The 25,887-nt window shown below is 41.1% G+C and overlaps 1 protein-coding gene across 1 annotated transcript in view; it reads right to left on the bottom strand.

Annotated features, from left to right (window-relative positions):
• The window catches only part of LOC124556778, a 438,094-nt gene that overhangs the window by 332,299 nt on the left and 79,908 nt on the right, over positions 1 to 25,887 (bottom strand). Inside the window, exon 8 of the mRNA XM_047130786.1 lies at positions 16,182 to 16,321. Coding sequence (XP_046986742.1) covers positions 16,182 to 16,321 — 140 coding nt within the window. The remainder of the gene's footprint in view (positions 1 to 16,181; positions 16,322 to 25,887) is intronic.

The raw sequence follows: 25,887 nt of genomic DNA, 5'->3' as shown, positions 1-25,887 counted from the left end.
CAGTGTGTTCGCCAGGAGGTCCGCACTCCAACTGACCTAGTACACAGTACCACCACCAGATGGTGCTGTCGTCCGTTCCGTGACGTAATCCAAGATGGCAGCCATGATGTCAGCTGATGATGTAAGTACCGTTATACAAGATGGCGGCAAACAGTGTGTTCACCACGAGGTCTGGACGTAGTACACAGTACTACTACCATAGAGCGCTGTTGTCCATTTCGTGACATAACTCAAAATGGTGGGAGAAAATGGCAGCAAAACGACTTTGCTTGTGCTGGACATAAGTTTTTATTTTGCAGGCATTGTCTCCACCATGAGATCTAGACTCCAACTGAACTAGTACACAATACTGCCACCAGAGGGTACTGTCATCCCTCCTGTGATGTAATCCAAGATGATGGTCTGGAGGGGGAAAATGGCGGGAAAATGACTCACCTGCGCTGGGATGCTGAGGAGAGTGAGGAAGGAGTGTACTCTATTTATTTAGGAACATTTTATTTAGGGATGGTGTATATTTATCACACTGAGGCAAAACACCCACCCTAATGTGCATGGGGTCACAATACACAGTCTTCAGACCTGTAAACTACTTCTAATAACGCTGTCAAGACACACAAACAACACCCTGCCCACTGGACTGCACAGTAGGTTAGCGGCAGCCCCCACAAAGTGATGTGGCCTCCAGCTGTCAAACCACACACAGACACCCATTAGGGTCCTGCACAATTGAGGCGGTGGCATCCTTTCATACTTGAGACCTGGGAAATTCCTCTCGGAATGTGTGTTCACCTAGGCACTCTTGCTGACGCGACTGCGAGGAGGCACAGATGTTCCAGGGGTGCGAGAGCCATCACAGCTGCAAGCGGCCACTGGACACAGGTGAAATTTGTTTCTATTTTAGAGTATACAGTCTGTGGTACACTCATGTCGCAGAACTCCAAGGTACGCTCACGCTGGTCTCATACGTGAGACCCGCTGGGCAGCACGTGTCTTTACCATTGAAGACAGAGTAGCACACAGTGCATTGTTCCTAGCGTGAAATGAGAGATGTGTCTAACCCTGCTTAACTGCCCAGCATGACTAATGCAACACAGCGATGGTCTCTCACGTAGCTACAAACCTTCACAAGTGTATCTAACAAGGTCTTCAATTTTGTACTGATGTCACATGGCTGTGTAAAAACTAAGAACCGAGTCGACCTTGCAGAAATTGTATAGTTAAAGCTAACTTTCTTCATGTCTCAGCTTGTATGGACGAAAATTCTTGCCATAACAGAACCTGTTTACGAAAATAACGCAGACTAACGTCGAATGCAGTCTTCCTCGCTGACCTAACGTGCTACCCAGTCCATCACATGTTACCCTTCCTGCTTCCAACACACACAAACGTTCCCTCCGCTACGTGGAGACTCCTATATCCCAGCACAAAGGATGTGAATGAATCGAGCATTATGACTGGCTTTTATCGATTTTGGCCGCCGAATTACTTTTACTGCCAGTATTGAAGCAGCGTATCCCTTTTTCTCCTTCTGTAGAAAAGACTTTCAGCGGTTATTTTACACAGATCGCCATATTGCGCTGGCAATTAAATTTTACAAATTACCATACATATCGTCAAATACAGAAAGACTCTTACTCTTTTACAATGCTCTCCCACCGAGGACAGGAGCTTGAATATTAGTACGCGAAACCAATCTCCAACACTACAATATATCACCATGTACTGTGTTGACCTAGTAAACATACAATTTGTAGCCTGTGCCAAAAAAAATTATCCCCTTTACATCATTCGTACATATACCACGAAGATAGACCATGCCGTATGTACTCCTCACAGCACTAGATATTTTCCCGCAACCGATGATCACAAGTCATCCACCTTAACGTGCGTGCATCAAATTCGGGCTCATTTCCCCTCGGCACAAACACGTTATTGTTTCTGCTCTAAGCCTCCTTCCATGCTTGCTCGCTTTTCTACACACATCTCCAGGCTTAAGGATTACATAAACACGCGTATTTTCGCATGGTTCACCATAATATTGTACCATTTTCGCGGTACTTCTTGATATCAAGCACTAGGCAGCATCCTACCGACCGCTAGCGCAACATAATTCCCAAGATATAGACTGGAAATTATTTCTCTACAAACCCGAAACTTTAGATAGGTGGGGCGTGCTGTAAACCACTGACTAACTAGAAATTCGTCACGTCTGCGAAGACATTTACGCGGCAACTCGAAACAAATAGAAGAAACCGATATTTCCACTCTCGAATACCGATGTTGGTGAAGTAGTAGATTCCAAATCATCCCTATATTTTACAAGGTGTACTAAAGTGTTTCTCATGTCTAGAGAACCAGCAAACGTCTCTTCCACACACTAAATGCACACACCACAATCGGTCTTCCCTCAACTAAATAAAGGCGCGAAATGTGCAGAAGCAGTCAACCGAACAATTTACATGGGAGGGAATAACGATCCAGCAGAAACGCACCTCCATATTCAATCTTCTCAAATTTCCACGCAATCACGGAAGCTATCCAACACATACTATGTATTAATTCGTTATTCGGTCGTCTAGAGGACAATATGGTTAATTCATCTACATTCCTACACTCCAACAGGCATCTTCGGTCTCACAGCTGCTACCGGTTACAGGAAACGTGAATCACCCCCACTAAGGTCACCGGCGGTGCAAGCTGAGCACGCACAGGTAGAATGTTTTTCATCCTAAGAAATTGGTCACATGTATATTTTATCCCTGTACTTACAACTAAATGTTACGATAGCGGTCTCAGTTGAATGACAGTCGACAATGACCAAGTATCGGAAATACACTCTTGACAGCTGTGGCTCTGGAAATAGAAATATCACTACCATTCTTATGACTTGACATACTCTTCCCATGGTATCACAGTTCTCCACGTCAAATCCATACATTCCTTGCGGCTGGTCATAGTCATTTCCTTTGCACATGTCGGAACACAAACACGTACCTTATATTCCTGATTCTCATTGTGAACCACGGGTGGACATATCTCATAAGTTTTTCTTGCATGTCCTGGAAAGAGAGACGTAATCGGCCGGACGTTAAAAAAACATGATCCCAGCAACTACTGCATGTTGCTGTCACAAGCGATCATTGCTCTACAGGAGCACACAAGCATCCATGTTAAAAGCTATACTGGCTTTATAAATCGAGGTACGACATTACCTCTGAATGAGGTGGTTTTTCTATCTGGACAAATACCGAGACGGTGATCGCTGAAGTGTATATTATCAGACCAGCAGTCCGCTTACACGTGGCCCACGACGCAACCTCGTGATACAATCGCTGAATTTTTGAAGTTATTCGGCTAAGGAACGTGATATGAAGTAAATATTTGCGATGACCTCACGCCGCTAGATATTTATCCAGTATGTGTAACGTGATCTGTCTCGATAGCATGTCAGAGGTTCTGCTAAATATCCACTGAGTTATAGGCGATAACTGATTGAGAAGGGTCAGAAACAGTAGTAAATCGTATACTTATTAAGGTCGTAAGAAATGTACACTAGCTTTTCAGATCTCTAGTGTTACGCTGTCCGCTAGAAATGCTATCTGCGATTTGGAATCAAGTCCTTCCATTCAACCACATACCTGCGCTGGATCACAGCCAAAAGTGAATCATATTTCTGGCACTCTCATATCTTGCAACGAGTCACATTCCTCGAACTGTCTGCAAAAGTAAAATTACAACCTGGTTTTAGTCAGTCCCTATGCATGTTTCTACTGCTCCCATTTCTACAGCTTTGCCCATGCGATCATTCCATTTTAAGTTGGAACTCAGCAGAAGTCGGAGAAAATCATATCCACCACCTTCTGCAACCCATGTAGAAACAGACCGACCTGAGTTAGTGCGACAGGAGCATGTTTTGACCATTCGGTGGAAATGCGCACATTGTGGTGCGTCCCCAAACTACATACAAGTACTACAGATCCGAATCCATTCGAATCTATCAGCCCAACATGCTATCATCATCATTCTCTAGCCACAAAAATAGAAAAATTAAGAGCTATAGAATCTCCACTAACTTCATCCGATATAGAACTCACCTAGGCACCATTGCTCACGCGATGAAGCAAAGCTGCAGTGGGGCTCCAGCGCAGAGAGAGAGATTTCGCAGTGCTTCCCAGAAAAGCGCAGCCTTCAGCCCTCCAAGCATTCCTAACGGTATACCCAGTCCCTCACCGAATTCACACCTCAAACTGCTGCTGCTACTACCGCCCCTGTGTCACGATCCTATTAAATATACAGGCACTGCAGAGGCCACTTTAAAGTTTGATCACCTATACTCAAGGCGAATGATCGTATCCCACAGACTATACCAAGTCGCCGGTCTTCTTTAGTTGTTTGGAACACTGTTTCCTAATACGCTTTTGTACAATGCAAAACATTTCTTTTTTCTGCCATGAATTCAAGGCCTGTGCCGGGTTCCAAAAGACGCTCTTATCCACAGCCTCTCACAGAAAACCATCATTACATAGTGTAAATCATTTTGTTACTGCAGCCACAATCACATGACACACACGGTGGATGATTTTAAATAAAAGAGAGTTACAAAATAAGGAAACTAGAACAGTTTGGCTGTGTTGTGGAGAGTTTCCAAACTGATGTCCGAAAGTGACTGACAACCTCTACATTTAAACTCATCTGTTACAGATGATGGCACTCCGTTCCTCATATTGCACTCATGTGCGTGATCGCTGTTTCACTGCTAGCATCCCCCAGAAGGTGTCACCCATCCACAAAACTCTCTCACCTACCCAAACAAGCGATGTCAATTAATCATTACGTGGTAACCAACAGCGCACCAGTGCATGGATGGGGCGGAAAAGACACCGCCGATTTGCTGTAATAATAAGCATCACAGTTGATAGCACGTACAATTTTAGCAATTTTACAGTAACTTCAACACCGGCCAATGATGTGACAGCATGTTTCCCCAATTTCAGTATTATAGCTAAACCACCCCTTCTCCACTTTGTGCGTATCATTTGAAACGCGGATGGATGACTGTGCAGTACGTACATTCAGTGTCAGTTGTCGAACACAAAAATTATCAAAGTGTACCAGACAGCACTCCACATATTTCCAACACCCCAAGCTTAGTGCATAATTTATGCCGATGTCAGTCACAGAGCATTCTCGCTGTCTTAGGGTATTAGTAAGAGAGAACATAAACACACACACTCCTAAGGCTACAACGTTCTGCACTTAAAATGGGCTATAATGTTAGATGGCCTGCACTTCCGATCTATCACTCATATGGAATGTAGTGCTGTTAATATTCCAATGTAAGAAATATACTCCAAGCGCATGACGTACATCCTTCTTCCAGGTTTCTCTACGATAAACTACAGTTTCGATCGGTAAAACGAGAAAACTACTTCCTTAAAACACTGGCTATGCGTGATACATGCAAGATATAACTATCCAGAGATGTATAACGTCCACTGTTCACATCTGATCGTGGTTCAGAAATTATAAGATGCGTGCATCAAGCCTATATAAAATGATTGTTAGTAGCGGGAGGATACCTCCTACAAGAAACCAGATAAATGCATAGCAGCAGCGTCCGACATGTAAAAATTACAAGTCATTCCATCTCTAACTCTGTAAACAGCACATCTGTCAGGCAAATGTGTACACAGGGATTGCAGCGCCTCACAAGCACCCATCGCTAACTTAGTTATGACAGTGAAGTCTCGATTTTACACCCAAGATGCGACAGGGGGGAATTTTACTGTAGCGTGAAGGTTCGGGAAAGGTGACACGTTTCGCACTGGGTGCAGCCATCTTGAATAATGGTAATTGAGTAATAAACTGACGTGATGACAGAGCGTTCTGGTGGTTGTGATAGGAGCTAAACACAGTTGAACTTGGAGCCATTTTTGTTAGGTAGACGAAATGTATGATCTTCCGCCAAAATTCAAACTCCCTATCAAAATTGGACATTTTGAATGAGGCCCTCTGCTGGTGGCGATGTGTACTAACCCAGTTGGACTCCGGACCTTGTGGCGAACACACGCGCATCATATCAATAATAATAAATTATAATAAATAATAATAAATGATCATAAATGATAATAAATAATAATAAATAACTGGAGCAGCTGCCCGAATGCAGAGACCTATTGGAGTGTATCGATCTGTAAGAGTTAACTTTGATGTCCTCTAGACGACTGAATAGCCAAGTAATACTATGTGCTGGGCGGCTTTGGTGATCAAGTCAGAATTTGAGATGGTGATTGATTTGGGTTGGAGTGTTATTCGATGGGGTGTAGATTGTTCGGTTGACTACTTCTGCAAATTTGCTTCCTTTATTTAGTTGAGTGAAGATCGATTGTGGTGTGTTGGATACACGCTGAGGGGAGGACGATACTGAATTTGTAAAAAGAGTTCCGAGGGTGACTTAGGTCTGCTGATGTAACAGGGAAGTTTAGCTCTGAGTGTCGGGTCTGTAGAGAGAAAGAGCAGGTTGACGGTGCTTTCCTAGGATTGGGGAGCATTGGGGTATTTAGACGCTGTAAGAAAATGGAAATTTTTTTGTCGCATGCTGTAGAGATATACTGGATAAGTACACTGTTTTGTGTCAAACGTGTATATACTGTATTGTAAAGTTAATGTGGTTTACATTGTGCAGCGTTTGTATATATTGCATTGTAAAGTTAATATTGTTTATGTTATGTGATGAGTAGAGAGGAAGTCGTAAGGACGGTAGAGATTTTTCCAGAGTAACAGGGGTCAAGAGAGTGTATTTCCGATACTTAGCTCATTGTCGAATGCCAATCAGTTGATACCGTGATCGTAACATTTAACAGTAAGTATAATGACATCAACGACTTCGATATTCGAGAGTGCGAATATCATTTTTTGGTCTGTTTGTTTCTAGTTACTCAGTGGTTTACAGGATGCTTCCAATGGTTCAAATGGCTCTGAGCACTATGGGACTTAACATTTGAGGTCATCAGTCCCCTAGAACTTAGAACTACTTAAACCCAACTAACCTAAGGACATCACACACATCCATGCCCGAGGCAAGATTCGAACCGTAGTTGTCGCGCGGTTCCAGACTGTAGCGCCTAGAACCGCTCGGCCACCAAGGCAGGCTACAGGATGCTGTACTTCGAAAATGTTTGGTGTGTTCTTGTAGTCTATGAGTCTGGAGAAAGCGAGAAGGCAAGGAAGAAGAGAAAGTAACGCATTTGTGTTCAGGGGAAGCGATCGCCGAAATTGTGGAACAATTTTGTGAGGGACTTCTGTCCGTTGATGTAGATCGGCTGATTACCGCTGAGTGTCACGTGTGTAGAAAGAAAGAGCAGGTTCACAGCACTTCCTTAGGAATGGAGAGCATTGGGGCATATAGTCGGTATTGTAACGTTACTGTGGCTTACAATGTGTAGGGTTTGTATATAATGGATTGTAAAGTTACTATCGCTTATGTTGTGGGATGAGTAGAGAGGATGACCGTGTGTGTGTGTGTGTGTGTGTGTGTGTGTGTGTGTGTGTGTGTAAACTGAGGGGGCTGTGGAGGTAATTTAGCGATCTCTGTAAAAGTAAGCACAGAAAGCCTCAGAAAGAAAAGCAGGATGGTACTTCGATAACAGGTCCTTAGGAAATTAGGCCTGTAAATTCGATAAGAAGGAATAAGAATGATTAATCGGTTGTTCTGGGATATAGGAGGGTTGAGAACATTTGCGTATGTTGAGAGCTGAAAGGGTAGGAGGTTAGGAGCGCATTCAGTATTATTTTCGTGAACAAGTTCTGTTAGGGTAAGAATTTGAATTTACAAATAAGCTGAGAAAACACGAAGGCGAGCGTTAACTATTTCTGGGGGGCACTATACAACTTAGGAGAGGCTGATTGGGCTTTTTTTTTTTTTTTTTACATAGTATGATGATCGTTTTAGATTGTGAGGGGAGGGCAGCACTGGGATGTGTGCGGACGGTGTGTGTGTGTGAACTCGCTCACGGCAATTCTAATAGACGTGAAGGTGGAGATGTGTCGCAAATAGGCCGGCAAGCAATGGAATGCGGCCTTATTTATTTATTTATTTATTGTTCCGTGGGACCAAATTAAGGAGAAGTCTCCATGGTCATGGAACGAGTCAATACATGAAATTATAACACGATATTAGAAACGGATAAAATGAAATATAAAAAAACATATTCAGGTGAGAAGCCATAAGTTTAAATGAAGAAAATCAACAATGTAACATTGGAATTTGCTTAATTTTTTAGCTCTTCCAGGAGCTCCTCGACAGAATAGAAGGAGTGAGCCATGAGGAAACTCTTCAGTTTAGACTTAAAAGTGTTTGGGCTACTGCTAAGATTTTTGAGTTCTTGTGGTAGCTTATTGAAAATGGATGCAGCAGAATACTGCACTCCTTTCTGCACAAGAGTCAAGGAAGTGCATTCTACATGCAGATTTGATTTCTGCCTAGTATTAACTGAGTGAAAGCTGCTAACTCTTGGGAATAGGCTAATATTGCTAACAACAAACGACATTAAAGAAAATATATACTGTGAGGGCAATGTCAGAATTCCCAGATTTTTGATTAGGGGTCTACAAGAGGTTCTCGAACTTACACCACATATAGCTCGAACAGCCCGTTTTTTAGCCAAAAATACCCTTTTTGAATCAGAAGAATTACCCCAAAAAATAATACCATACGACATAAGCGTATGAAAATATGCGAAGTATACTACTTTTCGTGTTGAAGTGTCACTTATTTCAGATACTGTTCTAATGGTAAATAAAGCAGCATTTAGCTTCTGAACAAGATCCTGGACATGGGCTTTCCACAATAGCTTACTATCTATCCGAACGCCTAGGAACTTGAACAGTTCCGTCTCGCTTATAATATGCCTATTCTGTCTGATCAAAATATCGGTTCTTGTTGAATTGTGAATTAGAAACTGTAAAAACAGAGTCTTACTGTGATTTAGCATCAAATTTTTTCCCACAAGCCACGAACTAGGCTAATATTGCTAACAACAAACGACATTAAAGAAAATATATACTGTGAGGGCAATGTCAGAATTCCCAGATTTTTGAACAGGGGTCGACAAGAGATTCTCGAACTTACACCACATATAGCTCGAACAGCCCGTTTTTGAGCCAAAAATACCCTTTTTGAATCAGAAGAATTACATTATTTGTTACTGTTTCAATATTACACACAAGTTCCTTCACTATGAAGCTGGTGTCATCAGCAAACAGAAATATTTTTGAATCATCTGTAATACTAGAAGGCATATCATTTATATAAATAAGAAACAGCAGTGGCCCCAGCACCGACCCTTGGGGAACGCCCCACTTAACAGTGCCCCATTGGGACTGAACATCACTACCACTCTCAATATTGCGGAGAATTACCCTCTGCTTTCTGTTCTTAAAGTAAGAGGCGAACCAATTGTAAGCTACTCCCCTTACTCCATAATGGTCCAACTTCTGCAGTAATATTTTGTGGTCAACACAGTCAAAAGCCTTCGTTAAATCAAAGAAAACACCTAGCGTTCGCAACCTTTTATTTAATCCGTCCAAAACCTCACAGAGAAAAGAGAATATAGCATTTTCAGTTGTTAAACCATTTCTAAAACCAAACTGAACATTTGGCAGCAAATTATGTGAATTTAAATGCTCCAGTAACCTTGTATATACAACCTTCTCGATAACTTTAGCAAACACCGATGGCATAGAAATAGATCTAAAATTGTCAACATTATCAATGTCTCCCTTTTTATAAAGTGGCTTCACTACCGAGCACTTTAATCGGTCAGGAAACCGACCACTCCTAAAGGAAAAGTTACAGATATGGCTGAGAACTGGGCTAACATACATAGAACAATACTTCAGTATTCTGCTAGATACCCCGTCATATCCATGAGAGTTCTTTGTCTTTAGTGATTTAATTATTAACTCAATCTCCCTCTTGTCAGTATCATGGAGGAGCATTTCAGGTAACAGTCTCGGAACACTTTTTTCTAAGAGCGCTATATGATTCCCTGTTGGGACTAGGTTTCTATTTAGTTCACCTGCTATATTCAGAAAGTGATTATTAAATACTGTACATATATGTGACTTATCAGTAACACGGACATTCCCACTACACACTGATTCTATATCCTCGACCTGTCTCTGCAGACGCAGACCAGCAACTTCCTTTATGACTGACCATATGGTTTTAATTTTATCCTGAGACTTAGCTATTCTATCTGCATACCACATACTTTTTGCCTTCCTAATAACATTTTTAAGCATCTTACAACACTGTTTGTAATGGGCTGTTGCATTTAGATTTAGACTGTTTCTAACGTTTTGATATAATTGCCACTTTGTTCTACAAGATATTCTTATCCCTCTAGTCAGCCACCCAGGCTGCCTGTTTGTGCTAGTACCCTGTTTTAAACGTTCTAACGGAAAGCAACTTTCAAAGAGCATGAGAAAAGTCTTGAGAAAAGCATTATATTTATCGTCTACTGTATCAGCGCTATAAACATCTTGCCACTCTTGTTCCTTTATAAGGTTTACAAAGGTCTCTACAGCAACTGGATCAGCTTTCCTGAAGAGCTGATGACTATTTAACACGTGTTGCAGCACAAAAATCTTTTAAAGTTAAAATTTGTGCATCATGATCTGAAAGGCCATTCACCTTTTTGCTAACAGAATGCCGTGCCCTTCTAGTAATGAGGAATGAACAAAAATGTTGTCTATGGTTGTTCTACCGTTCCCTTGCACTCTCGTTGGAAAGAACACGGTTTGCATAAGATTATATGAATTAAAGAGGTCTACCAGCATCCTCTTCCTTGCACAATCACTTATACAATTAATATTGAAGTCACCACATATAACTAACTTTTTGTATTTCCTATAAAGTGAACCAAGAACCTCCTCTAACTTTAGCAAAAATGTTGTGAAATCGGAGGCTGGGGATCTATAAATAACAACAGTTAGAAGTTTAGTTCCTTTAAATTTAACCACATCTGCACAACATTCAAACACCTTTTCAGTGCAGTACTTTGAAACATCAATTGACTCAAATGGGATGCCGTTTTTCACATACATGGATGGCTACTCCCCCACACCGCAAAGAGCTCCTCGAAAAGCTGCCAGCCAACCTGTATCCTGGTAAAGGAAGCCTCTGAATTATCTCCTTATTTAAGAAGTGTTCAGATATACCAATAATTTCAGAGTCAACATCTATAAGCAGTTCACTAACTTTATCTCTAATACCTTGTATATTTTGATGAAATATACTAATTCCCTCATTACTCGGATACCTAAACTTTGTCAAAAGTGATTCCCTTGTTAGAGAGACTTCCCTTAAGCAGGAATACCTATCAGCTGACTTCAGTCTAAAAAAGGTGCAGCTCTAACACCCACTACTGCAGGAATTTTCCCATGAGTGATCCCACCAACCCCACCTATGCTGTCACCTATAAGCTTTGCCAACCTCCCCTTCCCATACCTGTTGATGTGCAGGCCATGTCTAGTGAAACCCGTCCTGCTGATAGACTCCACCGATACCACTGAAATGTGACCCATGCTTTCTGTCATCAGCGCACCCCAAAGTCTCATGTTATTACACCTGACGTCTGTATTAAGATGAGGCCGATGGTGACGCTGAAACAGTTCCACGAAATGCACATTCGTGTTGCCAGTCTGAGTGGCTATCTTTTCCAGGTCACCATCTATGTTATACTCCCCATCCCTATCAATACTATTACCAGCCCCACCCACAATCACTACCTGATCCTCTTTAGTAAAATCCCTACATAACCCCCCTATGTTAACAGTCACCTGAGCCAAACCTGCATTAGGCTTCACAATGCTGGTGACCTGGTACTCACTCCCCAGCACTTCCTGCAACTGCTGGGCTACACCTCTGCCATGAGAACTACCTAACAGCAGAACCTTCTTCTTAAACATGTGAGTTGGACCTCACAGAGTTAGGACGGTGACAGACGACGCGCACTGCCTGGCTTGGATAGTCATATTCGGCGTCTGGGTGATATAAATTTCTCAGGTGTTAGGTGTGAATGCAGCTGTCATCAAGTCATGTTTGAGGGGTCGAACAGAGACCTTTGAGTGAATTGAGAGCTGCTAGACGTGTGGCTGAGTGTGGGACAGGTTCACTGCGCGCATCTGTTGAGTTATTTTGCTATGCGTTATTTGGACAGATTACGAGTACTGATGGTGTTTACAGTTATGTGTACTGCATTATTTAGAAGCAGTTTGATATTGTGCACTGAAATTAGGAGCTGTTTGCGTGTCTGCCGACTGTGCAGCATGACACCAGGTACATCAGGGCGCGTGTGATAGATATACTCGATTCCTAAATAAAATGTATGTTAAGTATTTGTGGGACGATATAGAATATGAAAGAGTTCGAGTTGGTTATTATTTTTTCTACTTGGAGGTTTTGTTAGATCGAATTGCTGAGGCAAATAGCTCTGAGAGCGCGAGGGATGTGATTGCAGCATATCTCCGTCTCTCAGCGGTTAACTACAGGTGGGGCAAGCATGTTCTCGGCTTAGGTACTTGGGGTGTGCTCTGGCCATGTCCTAGACCGTGTGGCTTGAATAACAGTATTCGGGTCATAGTTTAGCTAGAATATTTACAGAGGAGTATGTCCGACGCAAGTATAAAGGTCCTGGCTGTGACATGGGTGGTTTCGCACTCGTGGTGTATGAGAGAGGCAAAGCCGATGATTATGAATCATCACAGGTGGCTTCGTTTGCCACAATTATCTTGTGTTCGTAGCGAAACACGAACTGACCATCAGAATTCAAACTTGGCTTATTTGTATAAACAAAATGTGACATAGGTTAATGTAGGTTAGTACACGTTAGTGCACGTTTGTAAACGGCAGTACACATTAGTACATGTTAGCCAATGAACATGGGTCAGTAAGGGGACGTGGTGGTCGGTAGGGACTTTAACTATTTCATTCCAAGTCCAGGTGGGCGTGGCACTGGCGAAAATCGATTCCAAGTATAGGTGGACGTGGCGCTTTTCCGCACCAGGAAGATTAATTAATTGATCAATTTAATTAAGTCGTCATGTGAATTTTGTTACATTCACTTGCGGAGGTACTAAGCTTTTAGCATGTCACGTGATAGAACTTTCCAAACATCTCGGGCGGTTGTGTGAGGTAGGTATCGGCAGATTCGAACCTATTCAGAAAAATAAATTTGGGGTGGAACGTGTCCTTTGTCCGGCACATGGTCAACAGGTTCCATCCTGTCCAGCATTAAGTGCTCGCGGCCGCGCTCTGCGGAAACATGTTTACTTAGGTGGACTCTGCGGCACCGGCGGGGGAGCGTGCGCCAGCCACCCGGGAGCAGCCGCGGGCTAACTGTGATCGGGGAAGCCTCCTCTACACACGACGATATGACCTACGTCAATCGGAGCGTGGACCTCGTGATGACGGTACTGTTTGCAATAAAGACTTCAGTCCTTTTCCCACGAATTCACAGGAGGTGACTTACGTTAGTAAAAGCGCACTTTATTACTATTTGGCGCGATTTTCATAGCTTAGGAGCGAAACAATAAGTGAGGGCGAAAAATTCAAACTTGGTAGGATGAGGTCGACTTAGGTTAGTGCACATGGCCCAGTTGGTCCCTTTTTTTCGTAGGTGTGACAGATTATCGTGTTTGGATTTGAATTTGTGAGAGATTTTTTGTTATGGAAGTAAGGGAATTGGCTTTCTTGCCGCAAAAACCGACCATCTTGAATAAATAATAATAAATGCTAATAAATAATAGTAAATGATAATAATAATAAATAGAAGTAGGGTTTTACAGAAATTATGGAGTGTGAATTTGAACATGGCGCGATTTTCTATGTTAGTGGAGTTAGGCCAATAATAATAAATAATAATAAATGATAATAAATAATGAATGATAATAAACAATGATAATAAATAATAATAAATGATGAATGATAATGAATAATAATAAAGACAAGTATGGTTTTGCAGCCATTATCGTTTTGGAATGTGAATATGGGGTGAATTTTCTCGTGGAGGTAGGCCAATGATAATAAATGAGAATAAATGATAATGAATGATAATGAATGATAATAAATGATAATGAATGTTTATAAATGATAATGAATAATAATAAAGAAAAATAAGGTTTTGCATGCATTATCCTGTTGGAATTTGATTTTCGCGATTATTTTTTCTGGAGGCTTAGGTTAGTGGACGTAGCCCAATTGGTCTATTTTCCCGCCAAAATTCAAAATTCCTGCCATTTTTTCTGGAGGTTAGCTTAGTGGACTTAGCACAATTGGCCTTTTTTCCCGCCAAAATCCGCCATCTTGGATGATGTCATGCACTGTTGTCAAGTCTACATGCCGCCATCTTGGATGACGTCATCGCCACCATCTTGAATTAATTTGGCAACAATGCAGAGCACATTTTTTTCATATAGTTCAATAAGTGCCACACTCTTACTACCCAATAGAGAGAACCCCAAAGTTGGCACCCCTCAGTATGGGTTGAGTCACACCTTGGGTTAGGTATCTGGAGAATTGGGGAAAGGCTGGGGAGGGCATAGGAAAGAGATGGGGCATTATGGGGCACTATTCATCTGGTTCATCCACAGAGGCTTGTCTGACATGGGAAGTGCTGCCAATAACTGCGCTATCACTGGCATACTCCTCAGCTTCCTGTGAACAGGCAAGCCTCTCTGCCCTTGAGGACAGAGCTTCTACAAGGTGGTGCTGCACTCATAAAAATGCCGTTCCCCTACACACCTTTATCTGTATCATTTTGATGGTTATGTATTGACTTTACTTATGTCAGAGGGGTGGAGGAGGTTGACAAATCTAGGGAAAAATGCATGACACCATAGAAGGGAATCAGGCAGTGGGAGGAAGGATGAGGAAGGAGGAGGAGGGAAAGGGAGAAGGAAGGGTTGGGGAGGAGGTGAGGTGCAAATCTGACAACAATGCACACTTTGCTTAAGCACAATCAGCCCCATTACTCTCCATGACCTTCTCAAGTGCCCTGGAAACACAATTGTGCTATTAAGCATCATTAACTCTATGAGAGTTAACTGATAAATCTGGTAAATGCCATCCAGAAAATATAAAATAAACCACCAGTCCTGATACAAGAGATTCATTTATTTTAGTCAAAGATCTCAGCACCCATGCAGATTGAAACCAAACTTGCTAGACATATGATTTTGTCACCTAGTAAACCATTGAATATATTCAGGATATGCCTCCGGTGCTGCAGGATCACAAAGGAGTGTGCACCAAGTAGCTGATATTTTGGTCAATGAATCTCTTTACACTTGATGAAAAGATAAGGATGGGATGAGTATTGCAACTGCTGGCTTTTCATTAAAAATGGATGTGGAGTATTTCAACATAAAATCTAGTAATGATGCAGCAGAATTTGCAGGTTGTTTGAGAAAATTCTTCACTGTGAACTAGACTTAACCAGGATCATTACAATGCTAAGCTAACCACTAACTAAAACCAAGGGCAAACAATAGTTATCAAAGGACGTGAAGGCCATTTTATCATGACAAGGTAATTATCCTCATTTGTTGTGTTCCCAGAGTGTTAATCCTGATAGATCACTCAGACAAAGACAGTATCACAGTTGGCATCTATTGGCATTCCAGGACGTGCCCTTTAACAAGGATAGCATGCCAAGCAAAACAGCAACAGTCATAAGGCTGAATGTGCACCATTTTGTATTTGAACTCAGTTCTCATTCACCTTGATCTATTGATTTAGTTTCAAATGATTTCTTCTTATATCCTAAGTTAAAATTTTCTGTATATTATTGTATGCACATAGAGGGCTGCTGCAACACTGACGAAATGTAGGCTATTCTAGTATTTTAGTAGTTTAAGTATATAGAAAGATTTAGTACACCCAGTAGGATTTTGATGAAACTGACACTGCCTATGGAAGCCTGCACATTTATATGTATGCCACTCATGTCAGCAAACTCCATCAATACTTATTTTATCATTATGAGCAATTACATACATCATGCATAGACTCCTTAGAAAATTCATAAGGATAGCTGCACATAAATTATCAATTATTAACCAGATTAACTTATAGTTGATATTGTATATTTTTGTAAGCATATTTTTTAAAATCTTACCTTTTCAATGGTTCAAATTTTTCTCGGAGCCTTGTATCCCGATCCTTATCAGGAGTGGTCAGCAGTCTCCTGCGCTCAGCAGCAGCAAATTTAATTTCATCTCTCAGTTGCTCTTTAAGGCTTCGCATATAGCTTGGCAGCTGAAATAAAGTACCATACAAATAATCTCTAGAAGATACAAATTGTGTTCAAAATTATTAGAATACATTTGTTTGTTCCTGCACATATTGTATTTGTTTGTTTATTTAGTCATTGTCACAGTAAAGATCTGTGAACACAGCAGTTGAGAGTCCTACGTTTCACCATCACATATAATGTTCAAGAGTTGACCAATGTTTACCAGAATGACACTGACATTGACTAAAAACCTTAACATTAACAACAACAGAAACTGAAAAACACCTACAAGTAGACTGCTAATTTTTGTATGAAATAGAGATGGTGGGAAAAGCTTTCTGGTGAAAATATTATGAGATGATTAGTTAACAGCTCTTTTGCTGAAAATTAAGTTAATGAACTACAAGACCAAATTAGTAAAAGTCACTTATGGAGTGTTCTCATAACAAGTTTTGCTGTACCGACAACTAGGCATGTGCACCTGGCCCACAGATGCCAGGGTAGTTCTTTAATATTCTGGGTGACTGACTATTAAAGGCAGAAATGAAAAAGCCAAATAGAGGACAATTAAATAAGCAAATAATCCCAATAAACATTGGTCTGGAAACCAATGGTTTCCCTGATACAATGTGGGCCAACAAACAAATGCAGTCATGCCAATGTTACAACACTGTTAATATATAAATTCTGCCTTTACTTCAAAACACAGTGAGTGAGGCGTAAATTACAAAGTGAAAAACTTCCCTCATTCCAGATACCTAAGTGGTGTTAAATATTATTTTGACAAGTGTATCAGTTGTGATTTGCCAGTACTGTGGCCTCCCAGGTCCCTCAACTTGAACCCACTGGACTGTTGTAGGTCAGGATGTTGAAAGATTTGGTGTATTTCAGCCCTGTGTCAATGAACTCTGGTAATACATTGTGCATCATTATTTATGCTCTCAGAACATGCCTGGTATTTTTTAACATATATGGATATTAGTGAGGAGACATGCTGAAGCCTGCCTTCACATGAATGGTGGTTTTTAATCTGTTAGTCATTAAGCATATATTTTCAGTTTGGGTTCTTGAGGACTCTGTTCTAAGGTATGCATGTACTCAGTCATAATCCACTGTATTGGAGAAGTATTGGTTTCGACATACGTGCATCAGAATTATTTACTTGCTTCCTTGTCCTCTACTTACCCCTTTTATTTGTACCTCTAATAGTATAGACCCTATAAATGTTGTAGGAAAGTTCCTGTAGAATGTAAATACCGTTGGCTTACAAGGGATCACTCAGCAAAAATCAGAAGTCTTGAGTTGTCAACAGGCACACACAAAAGAAAGAAAACCTGCTAGCTTCCAGAGTTATCCTTTGATGAGCTAGAGTAGAATACACAGACAGACAGAGACACACACACACACACACACACACACACACACACACACACACACACACACACACACACACACACAGAGACAGACATTCTTCTGTATTTTACTCTAACTTGTCAAATGATGAACCCAAAAGCTACCAAGTTTTCTTTTTTGTGTGTTTGCCTATCAACAACTAAGCAGTTCTGCTTTTTGGTGAGTGGTCTCCTTTAATACACTGTTATTTACATAGTACAGATCCTGAACCTTATGAAATGTGAGCATGCCTTTTCCAATATAGACAATGACTAAAGTAGTTAATAATCTGGAAAGCAGTGAGTCCTTGATATTACAGTCAAAGTACAGTAACAGGCATAGAAAATGTCTGTTACAAACATGATCAGTCTGCCTCACACCAGAGCCAATTCATTTTAGTAGTGCACTAGTACTATACCATAATATCTTCAAATTTTCCACCAACAGTCATATAGCATCAGACAAACCCTGTACTTATTAACACTGCATTATTTCATTTTTCCAGTTTCTCCTTGGCACCATAGTTCTGGGCTTATACTGACGCTATTCATGTACATCATCTGGAACCCAATCTATCTGTGGGGAGATGGTTTGTGAGAGATCTCTCTGTGCCTTCTTGGAAAGTGTCACATGGTTCTGTGGTATTCTGAGAGCCATAATTCTTAAGTGGTAGTTACTGGTTTGTATTATTAACAGATGGAAACCACTATGAGAAATGTATTCAGTATCTTATGTGACATGATGCCCATGTTTTGATTATAGCATTACAGTACATGGTAAAATATAGACACCGTCTCTTGGTAACATGCTTTTCTGGCACAAAGTATTGATATCCTATGACTACAACATCAGTGAGTCACTTTTGTAATTGGTCAGCTCATACAGTTACCTGGGTGTAACACTTTGTAGGTATATGAAATGGAATGATCACATAGACTCAGTTGTGGGTAAAGCAAGTGGTAGACTTCAGTTTATGGGTAGAATACTGGGGAAGTGCAATCATTTTGCAAAGGAGATTGTTTACAAATCACTCACTGGTTATAGAATATTGCTGAAGTGTGTGGAACCCATACCAGATAGGACCAACAGGGGATATTGAATGTATGTAGAGAAGTGCAGTACGAATGGTCACAGGTTATTTTTGATCTGTGGGAGAGTGTCAGAGATACTGAAGGAACTAAAGTGGAAGGCTCTTCAAGATAGATGTAAACTATCCTGAAAAAGTCTATTAACAAAGTTACAAGAATCAGCTTTAAATGATGGCTCTAGGAATATACTATAATGCCCTTCGTATCACTCATGAAGGGATTGTAAAGATAAGATTTGAATAATTACTGTATGCACAGAGACATTCAAACAATCATTCTTCCCATGCTCCATATGTGAATGGAATGGGAAGAAACTCTGATGACTGGTACAATAGGACACACCCTCTGCCATGCACCTCATGCTGGTTTGCACAATATAGATGTAGATGTAGATATGTACATGAGTTATACTGAATCAGTGTACAGAGGCAGAATAGTGTTTACTATTTTTTAGGTTTGTACAGTATGCTTTATTAGACTATATGGACTCCAATTCTGACTGAACAAATGGTGATTTGAAGGAATGTCACTGAGCACCTCATATTCTATTGAGTACAGTATTTCTATGTTGTGAAAATATCATTAAGACACATGAAAAAATTTACAGAAATAAATAATTTTTAATACATCTCAGGTGTTCATTAACTAATTCAAACAGTAAAAAAATTATCAGCTTCTTTTTCACTGACTAATATACATGTTATCTGCAGCAATCTAATTAGCACACTCTCTGCTTTCTGATAGTAGTATATGTATACAGGCTGCACTTATTTCTATATCAAATACAGGCCTAATTTATTTATGGCAGCCAAATCAGTATGTTATTGTGTGTTTTGGACTAGTTTCATCCTAGTCTATATGAAGTTTCATGAGCAAAAATGAATCACTCCATAATAGTTGTGCCAACGGTGAAGCAGGGTAGTGAGTGATACACTTGCTTGTACTAGTGTCTCTGCTGTATGAAAATCAGATACAATAATCGACAAATGAGAGCGTGCTAGTTTTATGATCAAAGGATATGTTGATATATAAAGATATACAAGGGGAGTTCAGTAAGAAATGCAACACTTTTTTTCTCAGCCATTTTCAGTTGAAAAAACTGCAGAATTTGTTGTGGGATGTGATGGAATATTCCCCCTTCAGTCTTTACCATTTCATGAAGTTCCAATAGGTGGTAATGCTATTCATAGGCATCTGTATCAGAGGTATGTTCAAAGCACAGAGCTGTCATTGAGTTTCTTTTGGCAAAAAACCAGACCATCACAGATACCAATAGATGATTGCAGAATGTCTATGGAGACATGGCAGTTCACAAAAGCATGGTGAGCTATTCAGCAAGATATCTGTCATCATTGTAACAAGAGTGCACAATCCTTTCTGATATCTCACATGCCTGCTGCACACTGCTGTGACTCCTGCTGTGTTGAAATGGGTGCACCGTCTCATTTGGAGTGACTAAAGGATCACAATCAAATACCCTGCTGCCCAACTAGACATACCTGTTGGTAGTGCTGACACACTTGCCCACCAGTTGGAGTATTCAAAGGTGTGTGCCTGCTGGGTTTCTCACTGCCTAACATAAGACCATAAAGAGCAACAAAGGAACAGAACTGCTTGCATGTTACGAGGCTGACAATTTTTTGTCGAACATCGTCACAGGTGATGAAATGTGGGTTCATAACTTTGAACCAGAAACAAAAAGGCAATCCATGGAGTGGCACAACGTCACCTCTCCTCTGAAGAAAACATTCAAAGCCACACCCTCAGCCAGTATAGTCATGGCAACAGCTTTCTGGGACTCTGTAGGGGTTATTCTGTTTGATGTCCTTCCTTTTGGTGCAATGTTCAACTCAGAAGTGTATTGTGCCACCCTCAAGAAACTGAAGAAACAACTCCAGCATGACTGTCACCACAAAAATACAAATGAACTCCTCCTTTTCCACGACAACACATAGCCACAGACAAGTCTGCACACCTGAGTGGAGTTCACAGAACTTCATTGGAATGTTCTTCCTCATCCACCCTACAGCCTGGATTTCACACCTTCCAATTTCCATCTGTTTTGCCAAATGAAGGATGCACTCCATGAGAAGCAGTACACGGATGATGGGGAGGCTACTGACGCACCAAGACATTGGCTCCAATATTGACTAGTAGACTGGTAGCAGTCGGGCGGACAGGTCCAACCACTAAGGTGGCATTGAATGACGATCATGGTGAAAAATAGAATTTTGTAACCAAAAGAGTGAGGAATGATATGATATATTGGATTCCTGAATTCAAACAACCTGCTCTCAGAAAAGAAAAAAAAATGCATTGCATTGCTTATTGAACAACCTTTGTACACTGATCTTTCAGAACATTACGACTACCTACATAATAACCAGTGTGTTCACCTTTGGCAAGGATAAGGGGTGGCAACGCATCATGGCATAGGAGCAATGAGGCCTTGGTAGGTCACTGGAGGGAGTTGGCACCACACCTGCACACACAAGTCACCTTATACCAGTAAATTCTGGGGAGGGGGGGGGGGGGGTGGTGATGAGTTCTGGTGCCACATTGAATCACATCCCAGATAGGTTCGATCAAGTTCAGATCTGGTGAGTTTGGGAGCTGGCATATCAATTGGAGCTCACCACTGTGTCCTCAAACCACTCCATCAAACTCCTGGCCTTGTGACATGATGTATTATCTTTTTGAAAAATGTCACTGCCATTGGGAAACATGATTGTCATGAAGGGGTGTATGTGGTCTGCAACCAGTGAACATACTCCTTGGCCATCATGGTGCCTTACACAAGCTCCACTGGATCCATGGATGCCCATGTGAATGTCCTCCAGCTCTGTCACACAGTATAGCTTTCCAGGAACTGGTCCCCTGGAAGATGACAGATATGTGCCCTCCCACTGGCCTGATGAAGAAGGTATCGGCATCCATCAGACCATGCAGTGCTCTGCCACTGCTCCAGTGTCTACTGTCAATGATCACGTGCCCATTTCAGTTGTAGTTGCCGAAGTCATAGTATTAATGTTGGCACATTGATGGATTGTCAGCTATGGATGCCCTTTGTTAGGAGTGTTCAGTGCACTGTGTGTTCAGACACACTTGTATTCTGCCCAGCATTAAAGTCTAATGTTAGCTGCACCACAGTTTGTGACCTGTCCTGTTTTATAAGTCTGCCCAGCCTATGATGTCCTACATATGTAATGAGGAGTGGTCACTCAACCCCATGATGTCTGGATGCGGTTTCACCTTGGTCTCATCATGTGTTGAAGACACTCACTACAGCACTCCCCAAACACCCAACAAGTCATGCAGTTTCCCAAATGCTTGTGCTGAACCTCCGGGCCATCACAATATGCCCTTGATGAAACACAGATGGATTGCATGCCTTCCCCATTCTACATACAGACAGCATGCATCATGCATGTCTGACTAGCAGGCATTCATCACCTGATGATGCTGCTGCCACCTGGACAGATTTATATCAATAGTAGTTCAGTATAAACTCTTTGAAGAAAGAGTAAGAAATAATTACCCACTGTAATTAAGTGCAACATATCATGTTTGAACACTTTACTTCACTTGACATACACAGTTCATTTATAATACCAAGACCAGCAAACAACAAATGAAGAAGGTAGTGGCAATGGATGAACATCACCTAGGTGATCTGTGATTGACCCACTGAAGCCTGTCAGGCTGCCTCAAGTATATGGGTCCAAATATACAGGGTGGTCCATTGATAGTGACTGGACCAAATATTTAATTAAATAAGCATCAAATGAAAAAACTACAAAGACCAAAACTCGTCTGGCTTGAAGGGAGAAATCAGATGGCGCTACAATTGTCCTGCTAGATGGCACTGCTATAGGTCAAATGGATATCAACTGCGTTTTTTAAAATAGGAACACCATTTTCTATTACACATTCATGTAGTACATAAAGAAATATGACTGTTTTAGTTGGACCACTTTTTACACTTCGTGATAGATGGCACTGTAATAGTCACAAACCTATAAGTACATTGTATCACGTAACATTCCACCAGTGCAGATGGTATTTTCTTCACGATACATTACCCGTGTTGAAATGGACCGCTTACCAATTGCGGAAAAGGTCGATATCGTGTTAATGTGTGGCTATTGTGACCAAAATGCCGAACAGGCATGTGCTATGTATGCTGCTCGGTATCCTGGACGACATCATCCAAGTGTCTGGACTGTTCGCTGGATAGTTACGTTATTTAAGGAAACAGGAAGTGTAAAGCCACATGTGAAATGTCAACCATGACCTGCAACAAATGATGATGCCCAAGTAGGTGTTTTAGCTGCTGTCGCAGCTAATCCGCACATCAGTAGCAGACAAATTGCGCTAGAATTGGGAATCTCAAAAACATCGGTGTTGAGAATGCTACATCAACATTGATTGCACCCATACCATATTTCTATGAACCAGTAATTGCATGGCAATGACTTTGAACATTGTGTACAGTTCTGACTCTGGGCACAAGAGGAATTACGGGACGATGACAGATTTTTTGCACGCATTCTATTTAGTGATGAAGCATCATTCACCGACAGTGGTGACGTAAACTAGCATAATATGTACTATTGGGCAATGGAAAATCCACGATGGCTGTGACAAGTGGAACATCAGTGACCTTGGTGGGTTAATGTATAGTGCAGTATTATGGGAGGAAGTATAATTGGCCCCCTTTTTATTGATGGCAATCTAAATGGTGCAATGTATGCCGATTTCCTACGTAATGTTCTATCGATGTTACTACAAGATGTTTCACAGCATGGCAGAGTGGTGATGTACTTCCAACATGATGGACGTCCAGCACATAGCTTGCATGCAGTTGAAGCGGATTTGAATAGCATATTTCATGACAGGTGGATTGGTCATCGAAGCACCACACCATGGCCCGCATGTTCACCAGATCTGACAGCCCCGGATTTCTTTCTGTGGGGAAAGTTGAAGGATGTTTGCTATCGTGATCCACCAACAACGCCTGACAACATGCGTCAGTACATTGTCAATGCATGTGTGAACATGACGGAAGGCGAACTACACACTGTTGAGAGGAATGTCGTTACACATATTGCCAAATGCATTGAGGTTGATGGACATCATTTTGAGCATTTATTGCACTAATGTGGTATTTACAGGTAATCACGCTGTAACAGCATGCGTTCTCAGAAATGATACGTTCACAAAGGTACATGTATCACATTGGAACAACTGAAATGAAATGTTCAAATGTACCAACATTCTGTATTTTAATTTAAAAAACCTACCTGTTACCAATTGTTCATCTAAAACTGTGAGCCATATGTTTGTGACTATTACAGTTCCATCCATCACAAAGCGAAAAAGTGGTCCAACTAAAACATTCATATTTCTTTACATACTACAGGAATATGTAATAAAAAATGGGGGTCCTATTTTTAAAAAATGCAGTTGATATCCGTTTGAACTATGGCAGCGCCATCTAGCAAGCCAACCATAGCGCCATCTGGTTTCCCCCTTCAAGCTAGACAAGTTTCGTTCTTTGTAGTTCTTTCTTTTGACACTTATTGCATCAGATATTTGGCCCCGTCACGATCAGTGGACAACTATATATATGGGAGGGACAGGGGCTAGAGGGACTGCATGGAAAAAGGATAGGAGTATAGAAGCAGAAAAAGATCATTAATATGATTATGGGTGGTGTGGATAGCTGAATGCCACATTCAGAGATACTTGGGAGAGGAGTAGGGAGTAAAGATAGAGGGCAGTTGCTGATAAAACTGTGTGAATGGTGGTTAGGGATGGACTTAGGACAAGAATTAGCAGAGACTAAAGTTAGGTAGTTGTGTGGCAGGACAAGAATTAGCAGAGACTAAAGTTAGGTAGTTGTGTGGCTGTAGAATGTGTTGGAAGCACAGTTACTAACAATCCAGCTGACATAGGTTTGTATTTTGGGGACATATGGGAAGGTTATGTAAAGAGCAACTCTTGAAGTAACTATTGAATCAACCATGTGCTGAGCAGTATGGTTTCATTGTGTGGTAAAACTTATACCTGCCAACCCTTTGATAGTGGCCATTTGTTAAGTCTGTCTGCTGGTTGATGGTTATGCCCATATACAGAGCTTAACAGTAGCTGCAGGAGAGTTGTTACGTGATGTGGTTGTCTTCGCTAGGGCTTCTGCCCGTGATGGGGCAGGACAGGACTGGGTGGATGTGTAGGATAAAACCAATTTAGTAAAAGGGATGGTGCATGAAGATTGAAGGTTGGAGGGGTATCAGAATGCCAGTTTGATAGAACTGGGAACAAAACTAAATCTGTGGCACTATGAGATGTAACTGTAACTTTCACAGAGATGTGGTTCAGTATTTCCTGACCTGGAATGTTGTGAGTCAGATGTTTGTTTTCAGCCGTGTCTCTTTGGAAATAAATCATTCCTCATCTTCACTGTTTTCTCAATCGTCTTTCTCTCTCTCAGTTTACCTTTGACCTATCTCATATTCCATTTATCCCAATTTAAAAAAAGGAACCATCTTGTTATTTTTATCACAGGCAATATATACACACTCTTTTCTACTGGTTTCCCTCTCTTTCCATATCTCTTACATTTCCTTTCCCTTAGCCATTCCATACATTAGAGAAAAGACCTGAGTTTTAAATGTGAGTCATAATATTATATTTTCCATTTAAGTGCCTATCAGCTGCTCAATTTCTGCAGTATGCAATGTGTCATTGTGTTAACTCATACTATTGTTTGTATTCCATTCACAATTTTCCATTGTCATAAATATAACAGTCAAGGTGGTTTAATTTTAATTAGTTTGTTGCATATTTTGGGCTTTGTATTATTGTGAATTTATAGTATTGTGAAACATGTTAATTTGTTGTAGAGCCAATATACCATACACATCACTCAACAGCTCATGTGGCTATATAGTGGTTGCGTCAATGGTTCACTGGTGTCATATCAGACAGTATTGTGTAAACAGCACAGTATTTCCATGAGACAGCTGCCCATCATCTTCAGGTGCCACTGACACATGGATGTTGTGGCTTACCAGTTTATGTGCTGGCTTGGTAGAAAATCTCAGGCA

Source organism: Schistocerca americana, chromosome X, assembly GCF_021461395.2.
Source record: "Schistocerca americana isolate TAMUIC-IGC-003095 chromosome X, iqSchAmer2.1, whole genome shotgun sequence".
In the NCBI taxonomy this organism is placed as follows: domain Eukaryota; kingdom Metazoa; phylum Arthropoda; class Insecta; order Orthoptera; family Acrididae; genus Schistocerca; species Schistocerca americana.
The sequence above is the reverse complement of the archived record's forward strand: the minus strand, read 5'-3'. Positions and strand labels throughout refer to the sequence as shown.